Genomic DNA, 23,559 nt, shown 5'->3' on the forward strand with positions numbered 1-23,559 from the left:
TTATAGCAGTGGTCGAAGAGGTAAAATGTTTTCGGGACATCACAGGGAGTTTGATCAACTGGGAAAAATGCCTGGGATTTTGGCATGGAGAATGGGCGTCAACCCCAGACACGTTTGCAGGCGTAAGGTGGGTGAAGACCCCAGTGAAGTACCTGGGTGTCCCTCTGCAATTCTACGAAAGCAATGATGGCCTCTGGAGAAGCCAGGCGCATGAAATACGTGAGAAAACAGACAGATGGAAGGGGCTTCCTCTCTCGTTTTTTGCCGGCAACTGTGTGTAATCTTTTTTTTATAAGCAAATTATGGTATCTAATGCAGGTTTTGCATTGCTCGCGGCTAAATGTGCAAAAGCTGCACAGAGTGTTTGCCACCTTTATTTGGGCATCGCAGTGGGAAAGGTGCAGCCGAACAAATTTGTTCAGAAAGGTGGAGGATGGCGGTCTTGGTCTGGCGCACCTCTTTGTGCGACAGCTTATTAACAGGTTTCTGTTTTTCCGGGACACAAAAGGCTCCTTCTTACGAACGGTGTGCCAAATGAGATTAAGACGGGCGTTGCCAAACTTTGTGATCGGCACGAATGAAATGTCAGGGTCAATTAAGGGCTTTTTCAAGGAGGTGGCGATGAGCGTATGTTTCTTGACAGTACGATTTTCCAACGATTATTTGTCTGCGGTGAAAAGGAAAACACTGTACAAAGATGTGTGCGACAGCATACTTCCTGTACCGATGTACAGAGCCATGCACAGTGGAGCGCCGGGCCAGAATGTGTTAAAACGGGTGAAGAAAATGCAGGTGACACCAGGCATGAAGTCCTTTTTTTTTTTAAACTTCATACTGAAACACTTCCAGTCAAAACATTCCTTGAACAACGAGGTTCTTTTCTTGCCATGGGGAACTAACTGTCTAATCTGCAAGATACCCGAAACTATAGATGTTTTTCTTCACTGCTGGGAAGGAGTGTATTTCTGGGATGTTCTGCAGAGAACAGTGAAAAAGGATTTCCCTCTAGATCCACACGGTATCAGATATTTGGCGATAGATAACGAAGATGGTTCTCCTTTCGATCTCGTAATGTTGGCTGGCCTCCACTCTGTATGGCGCTCCCGCATGTTCGGCTTCTATTGTGATCCTGATGCGAGGCCTGCACGGTTGTATTTTCGGGAGAGCATTTCCCGCTTCGTTGAGGTGCAGAAGACACTTGAGTGTGTGCCGCAGTGGCTGCCAAGGCTGGAAGCCTTGGCAGGCCTAAGGGAATTTTAAGTGACAATGTCAGTACAAAACTGACAGCGTTTTCTTTTTGTTCCACGTCTTGCCTGTGTTTGTATATAGTGTATTGTGATGTACTGAATTGGTTGTCGGAGCCCGGCAATAACGAAAAAAAAAAAAGCGTGGCCTAATGGATAAGGCGTCTGACTTCGGATCAGAAGACTGCAGGTTCGAGTCCTGTCGTGGACGTGCTGATTTGTTTTTTATTTTCAGCACGAAATATCCCTCTTCGCATCGATGGAAACGGCCCGTGGCCAATCTTGAAGGCGCAGTGTAGCAACCCTAGCAGGAGCAGGCCGTGAGGAGAGGATAGAAGGCACGTGGGATACAGCAGACACGTTGCTTCCCGCGCTTTCCTTCTGAACAGATGCTGCGAACGTAGCTGTTTGTGCGTTGTGAGGCTAGGGTGCAACAAATCCGTCCGCGTGGCCAAATGGATAGGATTCTGCTTCCGGCCACGCCAGTGAACGGACGCAGGATGCAGGGCTCCTCAGGAGCGGCTTCAGCGGCCATGTCAGGCCGCGGTAACAGGACTGCTGAACAGGACAATACTTACCAGGTTGTTTTGCCTGCACTGCCAACAGGTCGGTTTGTTTTGAATACCGTTTTTTTGCATGCCGATATCAGGGCCCGCCCGTACCGGGTGGAAGATTTCCGGGATGCTTTGGCGCAACACTCGCTAATCCCCGACGTTATCGCAATGATGAGCCACGTCTGGGCCGTCACTCTCAAAGATGCTGAAGCGGTGAACAAGATTGTAAGTGTAGGTGAGCTGTGTGTAAAAAACGGTCGCTGCTTGGTGATTGACCCGGCGGACCAGGACGTGCGACTCAAACTTCACTGGCTGCTACACAACGTGCCAGACGAGGATGTTCGTGCTGCATTTGCGCCGTACGGAAAGGTGTCGGAGGTTTCCCGAGAGCGCTGGCGGGTTAAAGGTATGCTAGCAAAGGGCTCTACAACTAGACTCGTCACTCTGAAGCTGAAAGCTGGCATGAAGCTCGACGATCTGCCGCACCAGTTGAATGTTAGCGGCGAGCTGGCGCTTGTCATTGTGCCAGGCAGACCCCCGTTGTGCCTACGCTGCCGGAGTACGGATCACATTCGCAAACAGTGCCGGGTTCCTCGCTGCGGAACCTGTCGACGGTTCGGGCATGAAGACAGCCAGTGTGCACGAACCTACGCTAGCAATGCCGGGCCTGGGACCAGCGAAGACTCGTCCGAGTTAATCATGGACGAGGCGGATGCGGAGGAGGCTGCTGACATTAGAGGTCAGTCAACAAAACAGGACGCGCCTTCCATGACTGTTTTAACAAAGAAAAAGGTGACGGTCCTCAGTCAAGAGAATGAAGCTCGAGCCTTGCAATTTTCATCACAGGACCATGAAGGCGCGTCAAAGAAAGCTTCAGAAGTTGTAAACGATTTTTCTGACGCTCAGGAGCAGCTCAGTACTGAGCCTCCCTGTACTGATGCCATGGAGGTTGGGCCAGAGACAGCAGCCTTAATTGCCGCGAAACGTCCGCACGAGGAGAGCGTCGAGGAGACTCAGCTGCCAGGCGGTGTTTGTGGTGAGCCGCCGCCGAAAACTGCGGGCATCAGAAGAGCAACTTTGCGACCGAAGCCGAACTTTTCGGCCGACACGCGGCAGGCGGGGAAACCGCCTCCGTAGTTTTGTGGTGTCCTGAACGATTTGTGGGTCGGCTGCCTACCGACCAGCGTCAGGAACATTCTGCAATCAAGAGGTGCCTGTGGAAAAAAAAAAAAAATGACTGTGCTTGGACTTCGTTTGAAAGCAGCCCGATGTTTTGCTGGGAGGACATTACATGCACACATACGCCGCTGTTCTTCAGAAGCGGAGGCCACGCAACCATGAAGGTAGGCACCATGCGGGTACGGGCGCCTCTTTCTAATACATGACTCTTAATCTTAATTCGCCGTTACATGTAGCTACTACTTTGAATGCCAGAGGGCTGGGAGCGAGAAGGCGACAATACCAGCTCAGTCACCTCCTTTTGGATAATGATATCGATATAGCAGCTGTGCAAGAGTCAAAGATTGAGAGCCAAGAAAGCACTAACCGTATGGTGGCTTCTTTTCAAACAAACATTTATGTGTGTGTATGCCATATTCTGTTGGTGTATCGGGTAGATGCCTTTTATTTATACGTAACACGCTGGGAGTAAGCGTAGAATCCGTTTTTGCCTGTCGAAGTGGTCGGCTTTTGGTTACTGATTGCACCTACTGTAAATTATGCTGGCGTGTTGTGTGTGTGCATGCTCCCAATTCAAAATGCGAACGTGGATCGTTTTTTGAGTCTATTGAATTGTGGTTGAAGACTGACAAAATCTTGCTTGTACTTGGTGACTACAACTGTGTGTGCTCATCTGTGGACCGAGTGGCGAAGTGTAAACCTCGAACAGACAGAAGCTCCGAGCTGTTGAATGCACTTGTGCATGAGTATGGCCTTGAGGATGTTGGCAGTGTGTTCTCCACTGGAAACCAGCCAGAGTTCACGCACTTTCAGCGAGATAGCCATGCTAGATTGGACAGGGTGTATGCCTCGGTTGATCTTGTTTCCCTATGTACTGCATATGAGGTCAAGCCTGTCTCTTGCAGTGATCATTGTCTCGTGAGTGCAGTGTTTGGTAGGAAAGGAAAGATATCGCGCTTTAACTGGAACCTATGGAAACTGAATGCCAAACTTCTTGCCGATGAAGAGTTCCTTACGGAAGTTAAGACCGAGTTTGAAAATCGTCTTGCTATACGACCAGTAAGTTTTGCAGCGGAATGGGACAGCTTCAAAGAGTGGGTCAAATTGAAAGCCATAGAAAAGAGTAGTAAGGTGCGGTACAAAGAGAAAGAAAAAGAACTAAATGAACAACTCGATTTTTTTTTTCTTTTGAGCATGGAAAGTACTGTGCCAAGGAATTTCGCCAGTAAAATACGAGAGCTTAAAAGTGAGCTGGAAACAATTGACAGCGAAAGATACACAGCGGCTGTCGTACGTGCAAGGGCTGGAGAAGTGCCGACAAAACGAGCCCTAGCAGACGAGAAAAGATACGCCTGCCAGAAAGAAATAAGGAGTATAAGATATGCCGGCCATATCACTGAAGATGCTAAAGATATTCAGCGTGCGGTAACAGAGCACTTCGATGAACTGCTTAGCGCTAAGCTTGAGACTGTAGGCGGCTTTCGAACAGATTTTCTAAGACTGATGCCTGCACTGGATGACGAAAGTAAAGCGCGCCTAGAAACACCGATAACGTTGCAGGAGATAGTATCAGCAATAGATGACCTGACAACTGGGAAGGCCCCTGGGCCGGATGGTCTAAGCGCCGCATTCTTTAAAACTTTTCAGCAGTATGCGGCTCAGTTTATGCTCTGTGTAATCACTGAAGCTTATGAACGTAATACTGTTCCATTGTCTTTCTCTACATCGCACATTGTTCTAATACCCAAGACAGGTGATCCGGAGAAACGGCAGTTGGTGGGGTCATATCGACCGATAAGCCTCACCAATGTTGACTATAAGGTGTACATGAAGGTTTTAGCAAAAAGACTGCAAAGCGTAATAAAAACATTGATTGGGCCTCATCAAACGTGCGGCATCAAGGGTCGATCCATTGCCACGAATATACATGTCGCAAGAACCGTATTAGAATGTGTTGATGCACTCGGTGGTCAGATAGCCATGATGCAATTAGATTTGGCGAAAGCCTTTGACCGTGTTTCTGACGAAATTCTTTTTTCCATTTTGGAGCATTCTAACCTTGGTGACGTCACAGTGGAGGGTGTTAAAATGGCTTATGCGAACTGCACGACCCGTATTATTGTGAATGGTGAACTGACTGACAGCATCGCAGTACGGTCATCAGTAAAGCAAGGCTGCCCGCTCTCACCCCTGATTTTTGCACTGTATTTAGAGCCACTTTGCTTGGCTATCATTGATAGCGATCGCATTTTAGGATTCAAGCTGCAATCAGCACACGTGAAATTGCTAGCATACGCTGATGACATTGCAGTCTTTTGTGCAACTAGAAAGAGCATCTGTGAAGTCACGGGTGTCGTCCAAACATTTTGTGATCAAACCGTATGCAAGAGCAATTGGGAGAAAAGCTCTGGGTTTTGGCGCGGTGATTGGGACGTGACACCCGATTTCTTCTGTAAGCTGCGATGGTCTGCTCTCCCAACACGATATCTAGGCGTTCCTTTAGAATGTTATCAAGATCCCAACGTGCACTGGATGGAAGAAACATCCAGAGTGAAAGAAAAACCGGATGCGTGGCAAGGAAGGCAACTGTCAATATTTTCGCGCGCTTCTATTTGCAATTTTTTTCTTATTTCGAGGCTGTGGTACCTCATAAATGTGTTGTGTATCTCACGAACCTCAATTCAGAAAATGCACCGCGTTTTTGCTGTTTTTATTTGGGCATCCACATGGGAAAAAACCGCCCGGACGAATTTGTTTATTTCTGTAAAAGGGGCGGGCTTGGCCTTGCACATTTGTTCTTGCGACAAGTGGTTTCGCGATTTATATTCCTGCGTGGTCAAAAAGATACCTTTCTAAGAACTGTGATGCAAGTGCGATTGCAGAGGCTGCTCCCTGAATGGATTGTCATGTGAAAGCATGCCTGGTACTGTGACTGGCTACCTGCGCGAAGTTGTTTTTTCGTGCAAGTTGCTGGAAGTGCGGTTTTCTTTTGATTACCTTTTCAATGTTCCCAGAAAAAAACTGTATAAAGATCTCATTGACGTGATGCTGCCGGTGCCTTTTTACAGGGCATTACACCGTGGAGGCCCAGGGCAGGATGTTTTGAAAAGAGTCAAGAAGATGTCCGTGAGGCCATCTGCTAAAACGTTCCTTTTCAAACTTCACTCTAATACGCTCCCTGTTAAAACCTGGCTGAATGAAAAAGGTATCTTCGTCCCATGGACAACAAATTGCCTGTTGTGCAAAAAACCGGAGACAATTGAACACGTCTTCTTACAGTGTTGGGATGCTGTGTTTCTGTGGGACGTCCTCCAAAGGACAATTAAAAAGGAACTTCCCCTAACTCCGTACGGAATCAGATTCCTACCAGTGCAGAACGATGATGCACCTTATGATTTAATTATGCTTCTTGGTCTCCATAGTTTGTGGAAAACACGAATGCAGGTGCGTCACGCAGATATAAATACACGATCTGCGCGTGAAAACTTCATTGAAAGTGCGGTGTATATACGCGAAACTGTCAGGATGCAGCAGGATCCGCCACAATGGCATTCTCTGTTTGATGAGTTGGTGAACATGAAAAGATTTTAGCCGCGTACGCGTTAGCTCAAGTGTAGTTGACGTGTTTTATCATGTGTATTTTTGTTTTCTGTTTCACGGCAATAAAAAAAAAAAAGAATAAGGCGTCTGACTTCGGATCAGAAGACTGCAGGTTCGAGTTCTGTCGCGGACGTGCTGATTTGTTCTTTATTTTCAGCACGAAATATCCCTCTTCGCATCGATGGAAACGGCCCGTGGCCAATCTTGAAGGCGCAGTGTAGCAACCCTAGCAGGAGCAGGCAGTGAGGAGACGATAGAAGGCACGTGGGATACAGAAGACACGTTGCTTCCCGCGCTTTCCTTTTGAACAGATGCTGCGAACGTTCGCGTAGCTGTTTATGGGTTGTGAGGCTAGGGTGCAACAAATACGTCCGCGTGGCCTAATGGATAAGGCGTCTGACTTCGGATCAGAAGACTGCAGGTTCGAGTCCTGTCGCGGACGTGCTGATTTGTTTTTTATTTTCAGCACGAAATATGCCTCTTCGCATCGATGGAAACGGCCCGTGGCCAATCTTGAAGGCGCAGTGTAGCAACCCTAGCAGGAGCAGGCCATGAGGAGACGATAGAAGGTACGTGGGATACAGAAGACACGTTGCTTCCCGCGCTTTCCTTTTGAACAGATGCTGCGAACGTTCGCGTAGCTGTTTATGGGTTGTGAGGCTAGGGTGCAACAAATACGTCCGCGTGGCCTAATGGATAAGGCGTCTGACTTCGGATCAGAAGACGGCAGGTTCGAGTCCTGTCGCGGACGTGCTGATTTGTTTTTTTATTTTCAGCACGAAATATCCCTCTTCGCATCGATGGAAACGGCCCGTGGCCAATCTTGAAGGCGCAGTGTAGCAACCCTAGCAGGAGCAGGCCATGAGGAGACGATAGAAGGCACGTGGGATACAGAAGACACGTTGCTTCCCGCGCTTTCCTTTTGAACAGATGCTGCGAACGTTCGCGTAGCTGTTTATGGGTTGTGAGGCTAGGGTGCAACAAATACGTCCGCGTGGCCTAATGGATAAGGCGTCTGACTTCGGATCAGAAGACGGCAGGTTCCAGTCCTGTCGCGGACGTGCTGATTTGTTTTTTATTTTCAGCACGAAATATCCCTCTTCGCATCGATGGAAACGGCCCGTGGCCAATCTTGAAGGCGCAGTGTAGCAACCCTAGCAGGAGCAGGCCATGAGGAGACGATAGAAGGCACGTGGGATACAGAAGACACGTTGCTTCCCGCGCTTTCCTTTTGAACAGATGCTGCGAACGTTCGCGTAGCTGTTTATGGGTTGTGAGGCTAGGGTGCAACAAATACGTCCGCGTGGCCTAATGGATAAGGCGTTTGACTTCGGATCAGAAGACTGCAGGTTCGAGTCTTGTCGCGGACGTGCTGATTTGTTTTTTTTATTTTCAGCACGAAATATCCCTCTTCGCATCGATGGAAACGGTCCGTGGCCAATCTTGAAGGCGCAGTGTAGCAACCCTAGCAGGAGCAGGCCATGAGGAGACGATAGAAGGCACGTGGGATACAGAAGACACGTTGCTTCCCGCGCTTTCCTTTTGAACAGATGCTGCGAACGTTCGCGTAGCTGTTTATGGGTTGTGAGGCTAGGGTGCAACAAATACGTCCGCGTGGCCTCATTCTACTTCCGGCCACCGGCGTGTACGGACGCAGAATGATGAGCTCCGGCGGAGCGGCGATTGCGGCCCAGGCTGGCCGCGGTAACAGGCTTGAGGAAAACGACGATAAGGAATATCAGATTATTTTGCCGCATCTGCCCACCGGACGTGTTGTTTTCAACACAGTTTTTTTGCACGGTGACGTACGAGTGCGACCCTTCAGGGTTGAAGATTTCCGGGACGCCCTGGCCAAGATTGGTACGCTCCCAGACGTGGTGGCCTTGGGGGCTTACCAAATAAACCATGTCTGGGCGGTGACTTTGAACAGCACGGAAGCAACCAAGCGGCTGCTAGCATTCAAGGAGCTTCAAGTGAAAGGTCGACGGTGTATCGTCATTGACCCGGAGGACCAACAGGTGAAGCTACGGCTCCACTGGATGTTGCACGGCGTGGCGGATGAAGATATCCGAACAGCTTTTGCGGCGTTCGGCGAGGTGACGGAAGTGACCCGTGAGCGGTGGCGAGTCCAGGGAGTGTACGAAAAGGGCTCAACAACGAGAACCGTGCTTCTGAAGTTGAAGCCTGGGATGAAGATAGAAGACCTGCCTCACCAGATAAGAGTAGCAGGGGAGTTGGCCCTTGTTGTGGTGCCTGGGCGGCCCATGCAGTGCCTGCGCTGCCGCGGGACCGGTCATGTGCGCCGGGAATGTAAGATTCCGCGGTGTGCGACGTGTAAGCGGTTTGGCCACTCGGAGGAAGACTGCGTACGAACGTATGCAGTGGCTACTGCACCAACAGCGAGGGCGGACATGTCGGAACACCGAATGGATGTCGCAGAGACGGAGGATGCCGCAAAAGGGGTCGGAGAGGACGAGAGGGTGACAGCGACGACAGGCATGTTAGTGCCCCCGGGGGGTGGTGACGAGATGCTCGGTGGACCAGACAGGGAAGTGGCACTGCCAAGCAACGGACCGTTGGAAGAAGAAAAGGTGAGCGATGCCGAGAGCTCAAAAATTGAACTTCCGGAGTCTGCGGGCAGAAGGGGGACCCTCGAAGGGAGCAGCGGCCGAGCGACCAACGTCCAGGGCCCTGCGAAGCGTGCCCACGACGGGAGCGCCAGTGAGACGAATGAGGCAGATACAGCTAGCAACGACGAGCCGCCGATAAAAACGCCAATAGGGAGGAGGGCGACCTTCAAACCAAGACCGAATGTCTCGACGGACAGGAGAGCTGCCGAAAAGCCGCCCCCGTCACAAGGTCTGCCAGTCCAACCTCATGGCTCTGGCGTCAACGAAAGCGTCTAGCGCCATGCTAGACGTGAAGGGTAAGCACCATTCTCTTGGCCTCTTTTCACTCTAAGAAAATGGCTTATGTACTGTCACTAAAGGTTGCGACCCTTAACGTGAGAGGTCTAGCAGCCAAAAGGAAGCAGAGCCAGGTCCTGCGCATTTTAAATGAAAATGACATCGATATACTTGGAGTTCAAGAGACAAAAGTCGAGGGTGAACAAGAGACCGAGAGCATGGTGCAACGTTTCACGTCGCGGTTTTACGCAGTTGTCAGCCATGCAGTCGGTACATCTGCTGGATGCGTCCTGTTTGTGAAGAAGTTGCCGGGTCTTGTAGTGCAGTCGCATGCTTCTTTTCCGTCGGGTCGGGGCGTGGTCCTCGATTTTAGTTTTTGCTCGGCTGAGTGGCGTGCTGTTTGTATATATGCACCTACGGTAGTTGATGAGAGGGCTGCTTTGTTTGATTTTGTTGAAGATTATTTAAACACGGATAAGCAACTTGTCTTTCTGGGAGATTTCAATTGTGTACTGAGCTCCGGTGACAAAACTAGCCATCGTACATTTAGGGATCGTAGCACAGAGGTACTTTCGCGCTTGATTGACGAGTTTGCACTGGAAGACGTTGCAGAGTGTCTCACGAGCGAGCGACGGGTTCAGTATACGCATTTTCAGGGTGCTAGCCACGCCCGCCTTGACAGAATTTATGTGGCCGCAGAACTGGCTCCAAAATGTCAGGATTATTATGTTTTGGCGGTAACGTACTCAGATCACTGCATGGTTCAGTGTACAACTGGAACAAGAAAGAGAGGTAGCGGTTTTAGTTGGGAATTGTGGAAGTTAAATAATAAACTGCTGAATGACGAGCAATTCACCAGACTAGTAGAAGAAGAAATTGGTAGGATTTGTCAGGAGGACCGCCACGAACTGGGTCAAGAATGGGAACTGTGTAAGCAACAAATAAAAATCAAAGCTATAGAAAAGGCCAGCTGCATAAGGTTTCAAGAAAAACAAAATGAAATGCATTTAAGATCTTTGCTAGATAAATTGTTAGGCCTGGAGTGTAACACGCCAGGGTTATACATGGACGATATTAGAAAAATAAAACAGACTTCAACTGAATGACGAAGACCGTTATCGCGGAGCACTGGTGCGTGCGAGAGCGGAAAAACTTGCCATGGATGAGACGCCGACAAAAAGATCGTTGGGAATAGAAAAAGCAAATGCAAGGCGAAATCACGTGGCAGAGGTAGATTGGGCAGGACGCACAGAGACCGATAACGAAGGAATCGCGAAAGCTTTCCGGGAGTATTATGAAGAGCTATTTTCGTCCCGAGAGGTTAATTTGGACCGTTTCAAAGAATCCTTTCTTGACGCGATGACAAAAATTGATGACGAACAAAAAGAAAGACTGGAGCGGCCAATAAGCGAAAAAGAAGTGCAGCAGGCAATAGAAAATTTAAACCCTGGGAAATCACCCGGGCCTGATGGCCTGAGTGCGGCTTTTTATAAAGCGTTCAAGGAACAGCTATCTCCTTTGTTGTGTGCCTTATTTAATGAAGCGTATGAACTGAAGGCACTGCCTGCGTCTTTCGGATCGTCGCACACAGTACTTATTCCGAAAACTGACCAACCAGATAAGCTTAGGCAGTTGTCGTCTTACAGGCCCATTGCTCTGACAAACGTTGATTACAAGATTTATATGAAGGTGCTTGCTGGCAGACTACAAACGGTTATATGCGAACTAGTGGGCCCTCACCAAACGTGCGGTATCAAAGGGCGATCTATCTTTCAGAACATTCACAAAGCGAGAAGTGTGCTCGAATGCTGCGATGCAACTCATGCGTGTGTTGCGTTACTGCAGTTGGACTTGGAGAAAGCTTTTGATTGTGTGGCACATACTATTCTGTTCAGTATATTAGACTATGTTAATGTCGGCTCTGTTATTCGAGAGGGAGTGGCCTTGGCGTACCGTAACTGCACTACGAGATTAATTGTCAATAAGTCACTGGGGGCCCCCATCAACGTACGACGTTCTGTGCGCCAAGGTTGCCCCCTCAGCCCTCTTTTGTTCGGCATTTATATTGAAACATTGTGTTTAAGCATCCTACAAAACAATGACATTGATGGTTTTCGACTGCAGGAGTCACAAGTCAAATTGCTGGCTTACGCAGACGACGTTGCGGTTTTTTGTGTGAATAAGGAGAGTATAAAGAGGACAGTGGATGTGGTAAAACATTTTAGCAAAGTCACAGGGAGTAAAGTTAACTGGGGTAAGTGCCTGGGATTTTGGCACGGAGAATGGCAGCTGACCCCCGACACTTACGCTAATGTGTCGTGGGTTACAACGCCTGCAAAGTACTTGGGTGTGCCCTTGGAATTTTACAAGGAAAGCGAGCCATACTGGCTAGAGCAGGTCAGAGAAACCCGTGAAAAAGCGGAGAAATGGAAAAGCGCTCAATTATTAATATTTGCAAGAGCCGCAGTTTGCAACCTTTTTTTAATTAGTAAGTTATGGTATGTAATGCAAGTGTTGCATTGCTCCCGTGTAAATGTGCAAAAATTGCATCGAGTTTTTGCGGTGTTTGTTTGGGCCTCGAGTTGGGAGAGGTGCAGTCGGACAAATTTGTTCCGGCAGGTGAAGCATGGGGGGCTTGGTCTGGGTCATTTGTTTGTGCGACAGATTGTAAACCGGTGTATGTTTTTTAGGGATGCCAGTGATCCATTCCTGCGCACAGTGTGTCAACAAAGACTTGGTCGAGCGTTGCCTGATTTCGTAGTTTATACTCAATGTATGCCGGGCTCTTTTTTTGGATTCTTTAGGGAAATTGTTGTGAGCGTGAATTTCTTAAGCACACGTTTTTCGAAAGAGTATTTAAGTAATGTTAAAAGGAGAACATTATACAAGGATGTTTGTGAAGTGGTGTTCCCGGTGCCCTTGTACCGAGCTTTATACTATGGAGGCACAGGAAGTAATGTATTAAAACGCGTAAAGAAAATGCAAGTTGCTACGGGAGCTAAAATGTTTTTCTTTATGCTACATACCGGTACTTTGAGTGTAAAATCATTTATGGAGGAAAAGGGTATTTTCCTACCGTGGGGGGCCCAATGTCTCATCTGCAAACAGCCAGAGACAATAGATCACGTGTTTTTGCATTGCTGGGAGGGGGTATATTTGTGGGATGTTCTGCAAAGGACAATAAAAAAACAGTTGCCACTTGATTCCCATGGCATTAGGTATTTGCCATTGGAAAACCACGATGATATGCCGTTAGACCAGGTTATGTTAATGTGCCTCCACAGTATATGGCGCGCACGAATGGCTGGTTATCACTGCGATCCAGATGCACGGCCAGCCCGCATGTATTTCCGTGAAAGTGTGCAGCGATGGCTCGACGTGCTTAAATTGCAACCATGTGCTCCTGAGTGGCTGTCAAAGCTGGAACCTCTGACGGTGCTCAAGGAATTTTAAAATGACAATGCCTGCCTCTCAGTGGGGGATAGGCAACGCGAACTAGCTTTGTGTACATATATTATTCCTTTGTTCCTGTTGTTTTGTTTTCCAGTGCGTTGTATTTGTGTCAAAGTCAGGCAATAAAAAAAAAGAAAAAAAAAAAAAAAAAAAACGTCCGCGTGGCCTAATGGATAAGGCGTCTGACTTCGGATCAGAAGACTGCAGGTTCGAGTCCTGTCGCGGACGTGCTGATTTGTTTTTTATTTTCAGCACGAAATATGCCTCTTCGCATCGATGGAAACGGCCCGTGGCCAATCTTGAAGGCGCAGTGTAGCAACCCTAGCAGGAGCAGGCAGTGAGGAGACGATAGAAGGCACGTGGGATACAGAAGACACGTTGCTTCCCGCGCTTTCCTTTTGAACAGATGCTGCGAACGTTCGCGTAGCTGTTTATGGGTTGTGAGGCTAGGGTGCAACAAATACGTCCGCGTGGCCTAATGGATAAGGCGTCTGACTTCGGATCAGAAGACTGCAGGTTCGAGTCCTGTCGCGGACGTGCTGATTTGTTTTTTATTTTCAGCACGAAATATGCCTCTTCGCATCGATGGAAACGGCCCGTGGCCAATCTTGAAGGCGCAGTGTAGCAACCCTAGCAGGAGCAGGCAGTGAGGAGACGATAGAAGGCACGTGGGATACAGAAGACACGTTGCTTCCCGCGCTTTCCTTTTGAACAGATGCTGCGAACGTTCGCGTAGCTGTTTATGGGTTGTGAGGCTAGGGTGCGACAAATACGTCCGCGTGGCCTAATGGATAAGGCGTCTGACTTCGGATCAGAAGACTGCAGGTTCGAGTCCTGTCGCGGACGTGCTGATTTGTTTTTTATTTTCAGCACGAAATATGCCTCTTCGCATCGATGGAAACGGCCCGTGGCCAATCTTGAAGGCGCAGTGTAGCAACCCTAGCAGGAGCAGGCCATGAGGAGACGATAGAAGGCACGTGGGATACAGAAGACACGTTGCTTCCCGCGCTTTCCTTTTGAACAGATGCTGCGAACGTTCGCGTAGCTGTTTATGGGTTGTGAGGCTAGGGTGCAACAAATACGTCCGCGTGGCCTAAGATTCCACTTCCGGCCACCGAGCGTGACGGACGTGATTATCATGGGCTCCCAAGGAGCGGATTCAGCGGCCCAGCTGGGCCGTGGTATCAGGAGCACGGAAAGGCCTACCAAGGATTATGAACTGGTTCTACCGCATCTGCCTACAGGTTCGAGTGTTTTACATACTGTTTTTTTGCATGGCGACATAAAAGCCAGGCCGTACCGGGTGGAGCACTTTCGAGACTCCCTCGCTCGTCTTTCACTGCTGCCGGAAGTGGTTGCCCTCGGGGCATACCAAATGAATCACGTGTGGGCGGTAACGTTTAAAGGTGAAGAGGCGAAAGCGAAGATTTTGGAAGCCCAAGCTATTGAAGTGAAGGAGCACCGCTGCGTGGTCATTGACCCCTGTAACCAAGGCATCAGGTTGAAGCTTTTCTGGCTGCTTCACGGCGTGCAAGACGATGACGTGCGAGCGGCGTTGGCAGCTTTTGGAAAAGTTACGGAAATTTCAAGAGACAAGTGGAGAGTGCAAGGTTGTGTCGACAAGGCTTCAACGACACGAATGGTCACGCTGAAGCTCAAAGTGGGCGTTACCATCGAGGACCTGCCGCATCAGCTTCGGGTCGCCGAGGACGTCGCACTCGTCCACGTCCCAGGCAGAGCCCCGCTTTGCCTCCGGTGCCGCGGGAAAGGACATATACGTCGTGAGTGTCGTGTGCCGCGCTGCGGGCTGTGTCGTCGCTACGGCCATGACGAGTCGCAGTGTGTGCGCACGTATGCCAACGTTGCAGGCCCCGTGCCGAGTGAAGTGGCAGGCGAGCACTTGATGGACGCAGTGGACGCCGAGGAAGCGAGCAGTGGAATCACTGAGGAGGCAGAACAGAACGGACAGTCCTCTGAGAAGACCCCTGCCCCTAAAGAACACTGTGAATCAGAGTTGATAGTTCCGTTGCCGAATGTCGCTGGGACCGAGACACCCACGAAAGAAAACGGCAATGCCAGTGCAGCAAGCCCAGCGTCGGCTACGCAACACAGTGAGGAACAGGGGGACACTGAAGCTGAGATGCCAGCTGCTTCTACCTTGCCTGTGAAGCGGGTGCACGAAGACAGTGTCAACGAGGAATCAACCCAAGGAGGAGCGGAAAGCGGACAGCCTCCACTGAAGGCAGCCCCCCTTCGCCGGGCGTCCTTCAAGCCAAGGCCAAACGTGCCCCCAGACCGGAGAACTGTGTCACCTGTGCCTCCGCCATAGCGGGGGTACCCTTTCCGGTCGAGACGTTACAAGCCCGGTCCATGATCGGGAGCAGCGCTTGGAACGACGGACGGACTCGCCAAAAAGGAAGAATGGTCATCCCGTGCAACAGATCAACCGCAATGCTGTCTTTCTGCAAAAGCGATGTGAGTGATATATGTTTCGCGATATATAATTTCTTGAGATGGCGACGAATTTAACCACTAGCTTGCGCGTAGCCACGCTAAATGTGAGAGGGCTGTCAACGCGTCGGAGACAACTGCAGCTTAACCGCATTCTGCTGGAAAATGAAATTGATGTGCTAGCAGTTCAAGAGAGCAAAATGGAAAGCGAACAACAAACAGAAAATGGCTGAAATATATCGTTCTAGATATAGTGTTTGCGTTTGTCATGCGGTTGGAAGATCGGGGGGATGTGTCATTTTCATTCGAAATTGCATAGAGTGTGTGCAGTCTGTGTTCTCGTGTGAGAGTGGGCGGCTATTGATATGTGATTTCACTTTTTCTGGATTGGACTGGAGAGTGATCTGCGTTTATGCGCCGACTAGAACGTTTGAGCGGGAAGAGTTTTTTCACTATATGAAATCCTTCCTAATACATGAGAGGCGTGTTCTCCTGCTTGGAGACTTCAACTGTGTCTGTAGACCGGAAGATAGAACAACAGACCGTGTCCTTCGTGACAAGAGTGCAGAGTTACTTACTGACATTGTTATTGAGGCAGAGCTTGAAGATGCTGGCTGTATAATGACGCATGAAGGCCAAGCAAAGTTCACGCACTTTCAAGGTAGCTGTCATGCAAGGTTGGACCGAATATACGTTCCCATTGATTGTGTGCCCTTGTGCTCGGAATATGAAACACTTCCCATGAGCTTTAGTGACCACTCCCTCGTAATGATTACTCTAGGCATGAAAAGTAAGGCAACAAAGTTCAATTGGGAGCTATGGAAATTTAATGAAAAACTGCTGCTGGATGAAGAGTTTACCACTAAAGTTAAAGAATATATTAGGCATATGTTACAAAATGACTCTAATTTTATACAAGCATGGGAGCAGTTTAAGTGCGAGATAAAGATAGCTGCTATTGACCGAGCATGCACTCTCCGACGTAAAGAAAGAGAACAAGAAAAAGAACTTCGTAGCACACTTGAATACATGCTTAGCATGGAGAGCGTTAAGCCTGGCTTGTTCGCCCAAGATATAAAAAAGATAAAAACCAAACTTGAGGTGATAGACGAAGAGAAGTATCGCGGTGCGGTGATAAGGGCACGCAGCGAAAAATTGTGGCTCGGAGAGACGCCCACGAAAAGGGCACTTAGTGACGAAAAAAGGTACGCAGTGTCAAAAGAGATAAAAGAAATCTGCTATCAGAACGTAGTTACCTCGGAAAAAAAAAACGATTGAACGGGCGTTTGTAGAATTTTACAGCGAATTGTTTAGCCTGAAAACACCGGACATTGAACGCTTCAGAAAAGACTTTCTGTCGCTGATGCCAAGAGTGGAAGACGAAGTTGCGCAGACACTTGAAGCAAGTATTACTTCCGAGGAAATTGAGGCCGTTATCGGGGAATTAAATTCCAATAAGTCACCCGGACCAGATGGTCTTGGTGCTGCCATATACAAGGCCTTTCCTAATGAAATGGCTGTTTTACTGGAAAGAGTAATTAGTGAATGCTACGAAAAGAACGTACCTCCTCCGTCTTTTCGAATGTCACACGTTGTACTAATCCCGAAAACAGATGACCCAGTTAAGCTTCAGTCTGTAGCGTCTTACCGTCCTATAAGTCTAACGAATGTTGACTATAAAATTTACATGAAAGTATTAGGGCGAAGACTCCAAAGTGTAATTACTTCTCTTGTAGGCCCACATCAGACATGCGGTATAAAAGGAAGGACCATTTTTACTAACATACACGCAGCAAGGAGCGTACTCGAATGTTGTGACGCGATGCATGACCACGTAGCCATGATGCAATTAGACCTCCACAAAGCATTTGATAAAGTGGTACATGAAATTTTGTTCTCTGTTTTAGAGTATGTCAATGCTGGTTCCATGATTACAAATGGCGTGAAAATGGTTTACGAGTGCTGTTCAGCGAGACTGGTCGTGAATAAGCATTTAACCGATCGTATACCTGTCCAGTCGTCAGTAAGGCAGGGCTGTCCTCTGTCTCCCCTTTTGTTTGCGCTTTATGTGGAGCCTTTCTGTTTAAGATTGCTTGCAAGGCCAAACATACGCGGTTATAGATTTTTTCAAAGTGAAGTTCGGGTTTTGGCATACGCGGACGATATTGCGGTTTTTTGTACTGACCATGAGAGCGTGCAAGAAGTTGTAAAAGAAGCCACTGCTTTTTGCACTGCAAGTGGAAGTGAAATTAGTTGGGCAAAGTGTTTAGGATTTTGGCACGGAAACTGGCAATACGCGCCTGAACTGTTCTCCAGTATGCAATGGACAACAACGCCAGGCAGTTACCTTGGTGTGCCACTAAAGCATTACCGTGAAAGCAAGGAATGTTGGGCCGGGGAAGTTGAGCAAGTGAAAACCCAAACAAACAAATGGGGAGGACATAACTTTTCTATGTTCGCAAGAGCTACCGTTTGCAATATGTTCCTAGTTGCAAAAATTTTTTACATGCTGCAAGTGTTATCTATGTCAAGAATCTCTGTTCAAAAACTGCATAGGGTATTTGCCACGTTTGTGTGGGCTTCAACATGGGAGCGTACCAGTCGATGCAATCTTTTTCATACGGTGCATAACGTTGGACTGGGATTGTCCCATTTATACTTAAAGCAGATTGTAACCAGGTTCTTTTTTTTGCGCGAACAAAGCGATGTTTTTCTTAGAACGGTAATCCAAGTGCGATTGCGTGATTCACTGCCGGAATATGTAGTTTCGACTATGTCTACAGGGACAGTGGCTCTAAGTGCTTTTCTTCGCGAAGTTGTCGCGTCCTTCCAAATAGTGAAGGCGAGATTTTCAAATGAGTATATGTGTACTGTTACGCGAAAAAGGCTGTACAAAGATTTATTGGAAACCTTTTTACCTGTGCCTCTTTATCGCGCTGTATATGCTTTGGGTCCGGAGCGGGACGTGTTGAAGAGAGTGAAAAGAATGCCCATCAGATCGTCCGCTAAATCTTTCTTTTTTCAATTGCATACCGGCACTCTTCCGGTGAAGCCATGGCTGGAAAGCAAAGGCCTTTTCGTGCCTTGGTCTGCTGACTGTTTAATTTGCAAAAAGCTGGAAACCATAGAGCATATTTTCCTTGATTGTCACGATGCGGTTTTTTTGTGGGACGTGCTGCATGCAGCGCACTATTAAAAAGGACTTACCAATAACGCCGTTTGGCATACGCTACCTTCCATGCGCCCAGCCAGGAGAAGTGCCCAGTGATTTATTGATGGTCTTGTGTATGCACAGCATATGGAGAACGCGGATGGATGTTCGGCATGAGCATGTTGTCGTACACCCAGCCCATCAATACTTTGTTGAAAGTGTAATGTACACGCGTGATGTTTTCGGAGGGCAATCTGAACCCCCGGATTGGCTGCCAGTCTTGGACAAGCTCATGTCACCTAATCCATTTTATCACAAGAAACCTGTAAGAAAGTGACTTGTGTTTTTAATTCCATGCGACTTTTCATCGTTCTTTGTAGTTGCCAAGTCGGTAATAAAGAAAAAAAAAAAAGAAAAGTCCGCGTGGCCTAATGGATAAGGCGTCTGACTTTGGATCAGAAGACTGCAGGTTCGAGTCCTGTCGCGGACGTGCTGATTTGTTTTTTATTTTCAGCACGAAATATCGCTCTTCGCATCGATGGAAACGGCCCGTGGCCAATCTTGAAGGCGCAGTGTAGCAACCCTAGCAGGAGCAGGCCATGAGGAGACGATAGAAGGCACGTGGGATACAGAAGACACGTTGCTTCCCGCGCTTTCCTTTTGAAGAGACGCTGCGAACGTTCGCGTAGCTGTTTGTGCGTGGTGAGGCTAGGGTGCAACAAATCCGTCCGCGTGGCCTAATGGATAAGGCGTCTGACTTCGGATCAGAAGACTGCAGGTTCGAGTCCTGTCGCGGACGTGCTGATTTGTTTTTTATTTTCAGCACGAAATATCCCTCTTCGCATCGATGGAAACGGCCCGTGGCCAATCTTGAAGGCGCAGTGTAGCAACCCTAGCAGGAGCAGGCCATGAGGAGACGATAGAAGGCACGTGGGATACAGAAGACACGTTGCTTCCCGCGCTTTCCTTTTGAAGAGACGCTGCGAACGTTCGCGTAGCTGTTTGTGCGTGGTGAGGCTAGGGTGCAACAAATCCGTCCGCGTGGCCTAATGGATAAGGCGTCTGACTTCGGATCAGAAGACTGCAGGTTCGAGTCCTGTCGCGGACGTGCTGATTTGTTTTTTATTTTCAGCACGAAATATCGCTCTTCGCATTGATGGAAACGGCCCGTGGCCAATCTTGAAGGCGCAGTGTAGCAACCCTAGCAGGAGCAGGCCATGAGGAGACGATAGAAGGCACGTTGGATACAGAAGACACATTGCTTCCCGCGCTTTCCTTTTGAACAGACGCTGCGAACGTTCGCGTAGCTGTTTGTGCGTGGTGAGGCTAGGGTGCAACAAATCCGTCCGCGTGATTCTGCTTCCGGCCACGCCAGTGAACGGACGCAGGATGCAGGGCTCCTCAGGAGCGGCTTCAGCGGCAATGTCAGGCCGCGGTAACAGGACTGCTGAAAAGGACAACACTTACCAGGTCGTTTTGCCTGCACTTCCAACAGGTCGGTTTGTTTTGAATACCGTTTTTTTGCACGCCTATATCAGGGCCCGCCCGTACCGGGTGGAAGATTTCCGGGATGCTTTAGCACAACACTCGCTAATCCCCGATGTTATCGCTATGGGGGCGTATCGGATGAGCCACGTCTGGGCCGTCACTCTCAAGGGTACTGAAGCCGTCAACAAGATTTTCAGTGTAGGTGAGCTGTCTGTGAAAAACGGTCGCTGCTTGGTGATTGACCCGGCGAACCAGGACGTGCGACTCAAACTTCACTGGATACTTCACAACGTGCCAGATGAAGATGTTCGTGCTGCATTTGCGCCGTACGGAAAGGTGTCAGACGTTTCCCGGGAGCGCTGGCGTGTTAAAGGTATGCTGGAAAAGGGCTCTACAACTAGACTCGTCACGCTGAAGCTGAAAGCTGGCCTGAAGCTCGACGACCTGCCGCATCAGCTGAATGTTAGCGGTGAGCTCGCGCTCGTCATTGTGCCAGGCAGACCCCCGTTGTGCCTACGCTGCCGGAGTACGGGTCACATCCGCAAAGAGTGCCGGGTTCCTCGCTGCGGAACCTGCCGACGGTTCGGGCATGAAGACAACCAGTGTGCACGAACCTACGCTAGCATTGCCGGACCTGGGACCAGCGAAGACTCGTCCGAGTTAATTATGGACGAGGCGGATGCGGAGGAGGCTGCTGACATTAGAGGTCAGTCAACGAAACAGGACGCGCCTTCCATGACGGTTTTAACAAAGGATAAGGTGACGGTCTCAAATGAAAAGAATGAACCTCGGCATGTCTTGAACGCTCCATCCCAGGACCATGAAAGCGAGTCAAAGGAAGGGTCAGAAGACTTAACCAAATTTTCTGACGCTGGGGATCATCTCAGTACTGAGCCTTCCTGTACTGATGCCATGGAGGTTGGGCCGGAGACAGCAGCCTTAATTGCCGCGAAACGTCCGCATGAGGAAAGCGTCGAGGAGACTCAGCTGCCAGGCGGTGTTTGTGGTGAGCCGCCGCCGAAAACTTCTGGCATCCGAAGAGCCACGTTAAGACCGAAGCCGAACTTCTCGGCCGACACGCGGCAGGCGGGGAAACCGCCTCCGTAGTTTTTGTGGTGACCTGAACGATTTGTGGGTCGGCTGCCTACCGACCAGCGTCACGAACCTTCTACAACCAAGTGGTGCGTGTGTTAGCAAAAATGAAACAATGGGCTTGGACTTCGTTTGAATGCATCCCGACATTCTGCTGGCAGGACATTACATGCATGCATACGCCGCTCTTTGTCAGAAGCGGAGGCCACGCAACCATGAAGGTAGGCACCATGCCGGTACTGGCCTCTCTCTAGTACATGACTCTCAAGCTTAATTCGCCGTTACACGTAGCTACTTTGAATGTTAGAGGACTGGGAGCGAGAAGGCGACAATGCCAGCTCAGTCGCCTCCTTGTGGATAATGATATAGATATAGCAGCTGTGCAAGAGTCAAAGATTGAGAGCCAAGAAAGCACTGACCGTATGGTGGCTTCTTTTCAAACAAACTTCTATGTGTGTGTATGCCATTCTGTTGGTGTATCGGGTGGATGCCTTTTATTTATACGTAACACGCTGGGAGTAAGCGTAGAGTCCGTTTTTGCCTGTCCAAGTGGTCGGCTTTTGGTTACCGATTTTACCTACTCTAATTTATGCTGGCGTGTTGTGTGTGTGTATGCTCCCAATTCAGGGCGTGAGCGTGAATTGTTTTTTCAGTCTATTGAGTTGTGGTTGAAGGTCGACAAAATCTTGCTTGTACTTGGTGACTACAACTGTGTGTGCGCAGCTGTGGACCGAGCGGCCAAGTGTAAACCTCGAAGAGACAGAAGCTCTGAGCTGTTGAATGCACTTGTGCATGAGTATGGCCTTGAGGATGTTGGTAGTGTGTTCTCCACTGGAAACCAGCCAGAGTTCACGCACTTTCAGCGAGATAGCCATGCCAGATTGGACAGGGTGTATGCCTCGGTAGATCTTGTTTCCCTATGTACTGCATATGATGTCAAACCTGTGTCTTTCAGCGATCATTGTCTCGTGAGTGCAGTGTTTGGTCGCAAAGGAAAGAAATCGCGCTTTAACTGGTACCTATGGAAACTGAATGCCAAACTTCTTGCCGATGAAGAGTTCCTTACTGAAGTTAAGACAGAGTTTGAAAATCGTCTTGCTATGCGACCAGTAAGTTTTGCAGCGGAATGGGACAGCTTCAAAGAGTGGGTCAAATTGAAAGCAATAGAAAAGAGTAGTAAGCTGCGATACAAAGAGAAAGAAAAAGAAAAAGAACTGAATGAACAACTTGCTCTTTTTTTGAGCATGGAAAGTACTGTGCCAGGGCATTTCGCCAGTAAAATACGAGAGCTTAAAAGTGAGCTGGAAACAATCGACAGCGAAAGATACACAGCGGCTGTCATACGTGCAAGGGCTGAAAAACTTTGGGCTGGAGAAGTGCCGACAAAACGAGCCCTAGCAGACGAGAAAAGATACGCCTGCCAGAAAGAAATTAGGAGTATAAGGTATGGCGGCCATATCACAGAAGATGCTAAAGATATTCAGCATGCGGTAGCAGAGCACTTCGAAGAACTGCTTAGCGCTAAGCTTGAGACTGTAGGCGGCTTTCAAACAGACTTTCTAAGACTGATGCCTGCACTGGATGACGAAAGTAAAGCGCGCCTAGAAACACCGATAACGTTGCAGGAGATAGAATCTGCAATAGATGACCTGACACCTGGGAAGGCCCCTGGGCCGGACGGTCTAAGCGCTGCCTTCTTTAAAACTTTTCAGCAGTATGCGGCTCAGTTTATGCTCGATGTAATCACTGAAGCTTATGAACGTAATACTGTTCCATTGTCTTTCGCTACATCGCACATTGTGCTAATACCCAAGACAGATGATCCGGAAAAACGACTGTTGGTGGGGTCATATCGACCGATTAGCCTCACCAATGTTGACTACAAGGTGTACATGAAGGTTTTAGCAAAAAGACTGCAAAGCGTAATAAAAAAACTGGTTGGGTCTCATCAAACGTGCGGCATCAAGGGTCGATCCATTGCCACGAATATACATGTCGCAAGAACCGTACTAGAATGTGTTGATGCACTCGGTGGTCAGATAGCCATGATGCAGTTAGATTTGGCGAAAGCCTTTGACCGTGTTTCTCACGAAATTCTTTTTTCTATTTTGGAGCATTCTAACCTTGGAAAAGTCATAGTGGAGGGTGTTAAAATGGCTTACGCGAACTGCACGACCCGTATTATAGTGAATGGTGAACTGACTGATAGCATCGCAGTACGTTCATCGGTAAGGCAGGGCTGCCCACTCTCACCCCTGCTTTTTGCACTGTATTTAGAGCCACTTTGCTTGGCTATCATTGATAGCGGTCGCATTTTAGGTTTCAAGCTGCAATCAGCACACGTGAAAATGCTGGCATATGCTGATGACATAGCAGTGTTTTGTGCAACTAGAAAGAGCATCTGTGAAGTTACGGGTGTCGTCCAAACATTTTGTGATCAA

At 48.7% G+C, this 23,559-nt stretch overlaps 1 protein-coding gene, 1 long non-coding RNA gene and 10 other non-coding genes across 12 annotated transcripts in view; all 12 read left to right on the forward strand.

Annotated features, from left to right (window-relative positions):
- The window catches only part of LOC146208109 (uncharacterized), a 91,656-nt gene that overhangs the window by 13,019 nt on the left and 55,078 nt on the right, over nt 1-23,559 (forward strand). The gene's annotated exons all lie outside the window — the stretch shown is intronic.
- Nucleotides 6,947-7,019, forward strand: TRNAR-UCG (transfer RNA arginine (anticodon UCG)). Its single transcript has one exon. It is a non-coding gene; the product is annotated as a tRNA-Arg (tRNA).
- On the forward strand, nt 7,256-7,328 carry TRNAR-UCG (transfer RNA arginine (anticodon UCG)). Its single transcript has one exon. It is a non-coding gene; the product is annotated as a tRNA-Arg (tRNA).
- Nucleotides 7,566-7,638, forward strand: TRNAR-UCG (transfer RNA arginine (anticodon UCG)). Its single transcript has one exon. It is a non-coding gene; the product is annotated as a tRNA-Arg (tRNA).
- Nucleotides 7,875-7,947, forward strand: TRNAR-UCG (transfer RNA arginine (anticodon UCG)). The gene has a single exon. It is a non-coding gene; the product is annotated as a tRNA-Arg (tRNA).
- TRNAR-UCG (transfer RNA arginine (anticodon UCG)) lies at nt 13,092-13,164 on the forward strand. The gene has a single exon. It is a non-coding gene; the product is annotated as a tRNA-Arg (tRNA).
- Nucleotides 13,401-13,473, forward strand: TRNAR-UCG (transfer RNA arginine (anticodon UCG)). The gene has a single exon. It is a non-coding gene; the product is annotated as a tRNA-Arg (tRNA).
- On the forward strand, nt 13,710-13,782 carry TRNAR-UCG (transfer RNA arginine (anticodon UCG)). The gene has a single exon. It is a non-coding gene; the product is annotated as a tRNA-Arg (tRNA).
- TRNAQ-UUG (transfer RNA glutamine (anticodon UUG)) lies at nt 18,956-19,028 on the forward strand. The gene has a single exon. It is a non-coding gene; the product is annotated as a tRNA-Gln (tRNA).
- On the forward strand, nt 19,265-19,337 carry TRNAR-UCG (transfer RNA arginine (anticodon UCG)). The gene has a single exon. It is a non-coding gene; the product is annotated as a tRNA-Arg (tRNA).
- Nucleotides 19,574-19,646, forward strand: TRNAR-UCG (transfer RNA arginine (anticodon UCG)). The gene has a single exon. It is a non-coding gene; the product is annotated as a tRNA-Arg (tRNA).
- Nucleotides 20,165-23,464, forward strand: LOC146208125 (uncharacterized). The gene is made up of 2 exons (XM_084596955.1): nt 20,165-20,785; nt 23,438-23,464. Exons 1-2 carry the CDS (start codon nt 20,165-20,167, stop codon nt 23,462-23,464), a joined length of 648 nt encoding a protein of 215 aa, XP_084453081.1.

The sequence above is a fragment of the Amblyomma maculatum genome, chromosome 1 (genome assembly GCF_055883805.1).
Source record: "Amblyomma maculatum isolate TAMU_Amacu chromosome 1, ASM5588380v1, whole genome shotgun sequence".
NCBI lineage: Eukaryota > Metazoa > Arthropoda > Arachnida > Ixodida > Ixodidae > Amblyomma > Amblyomma maculatum.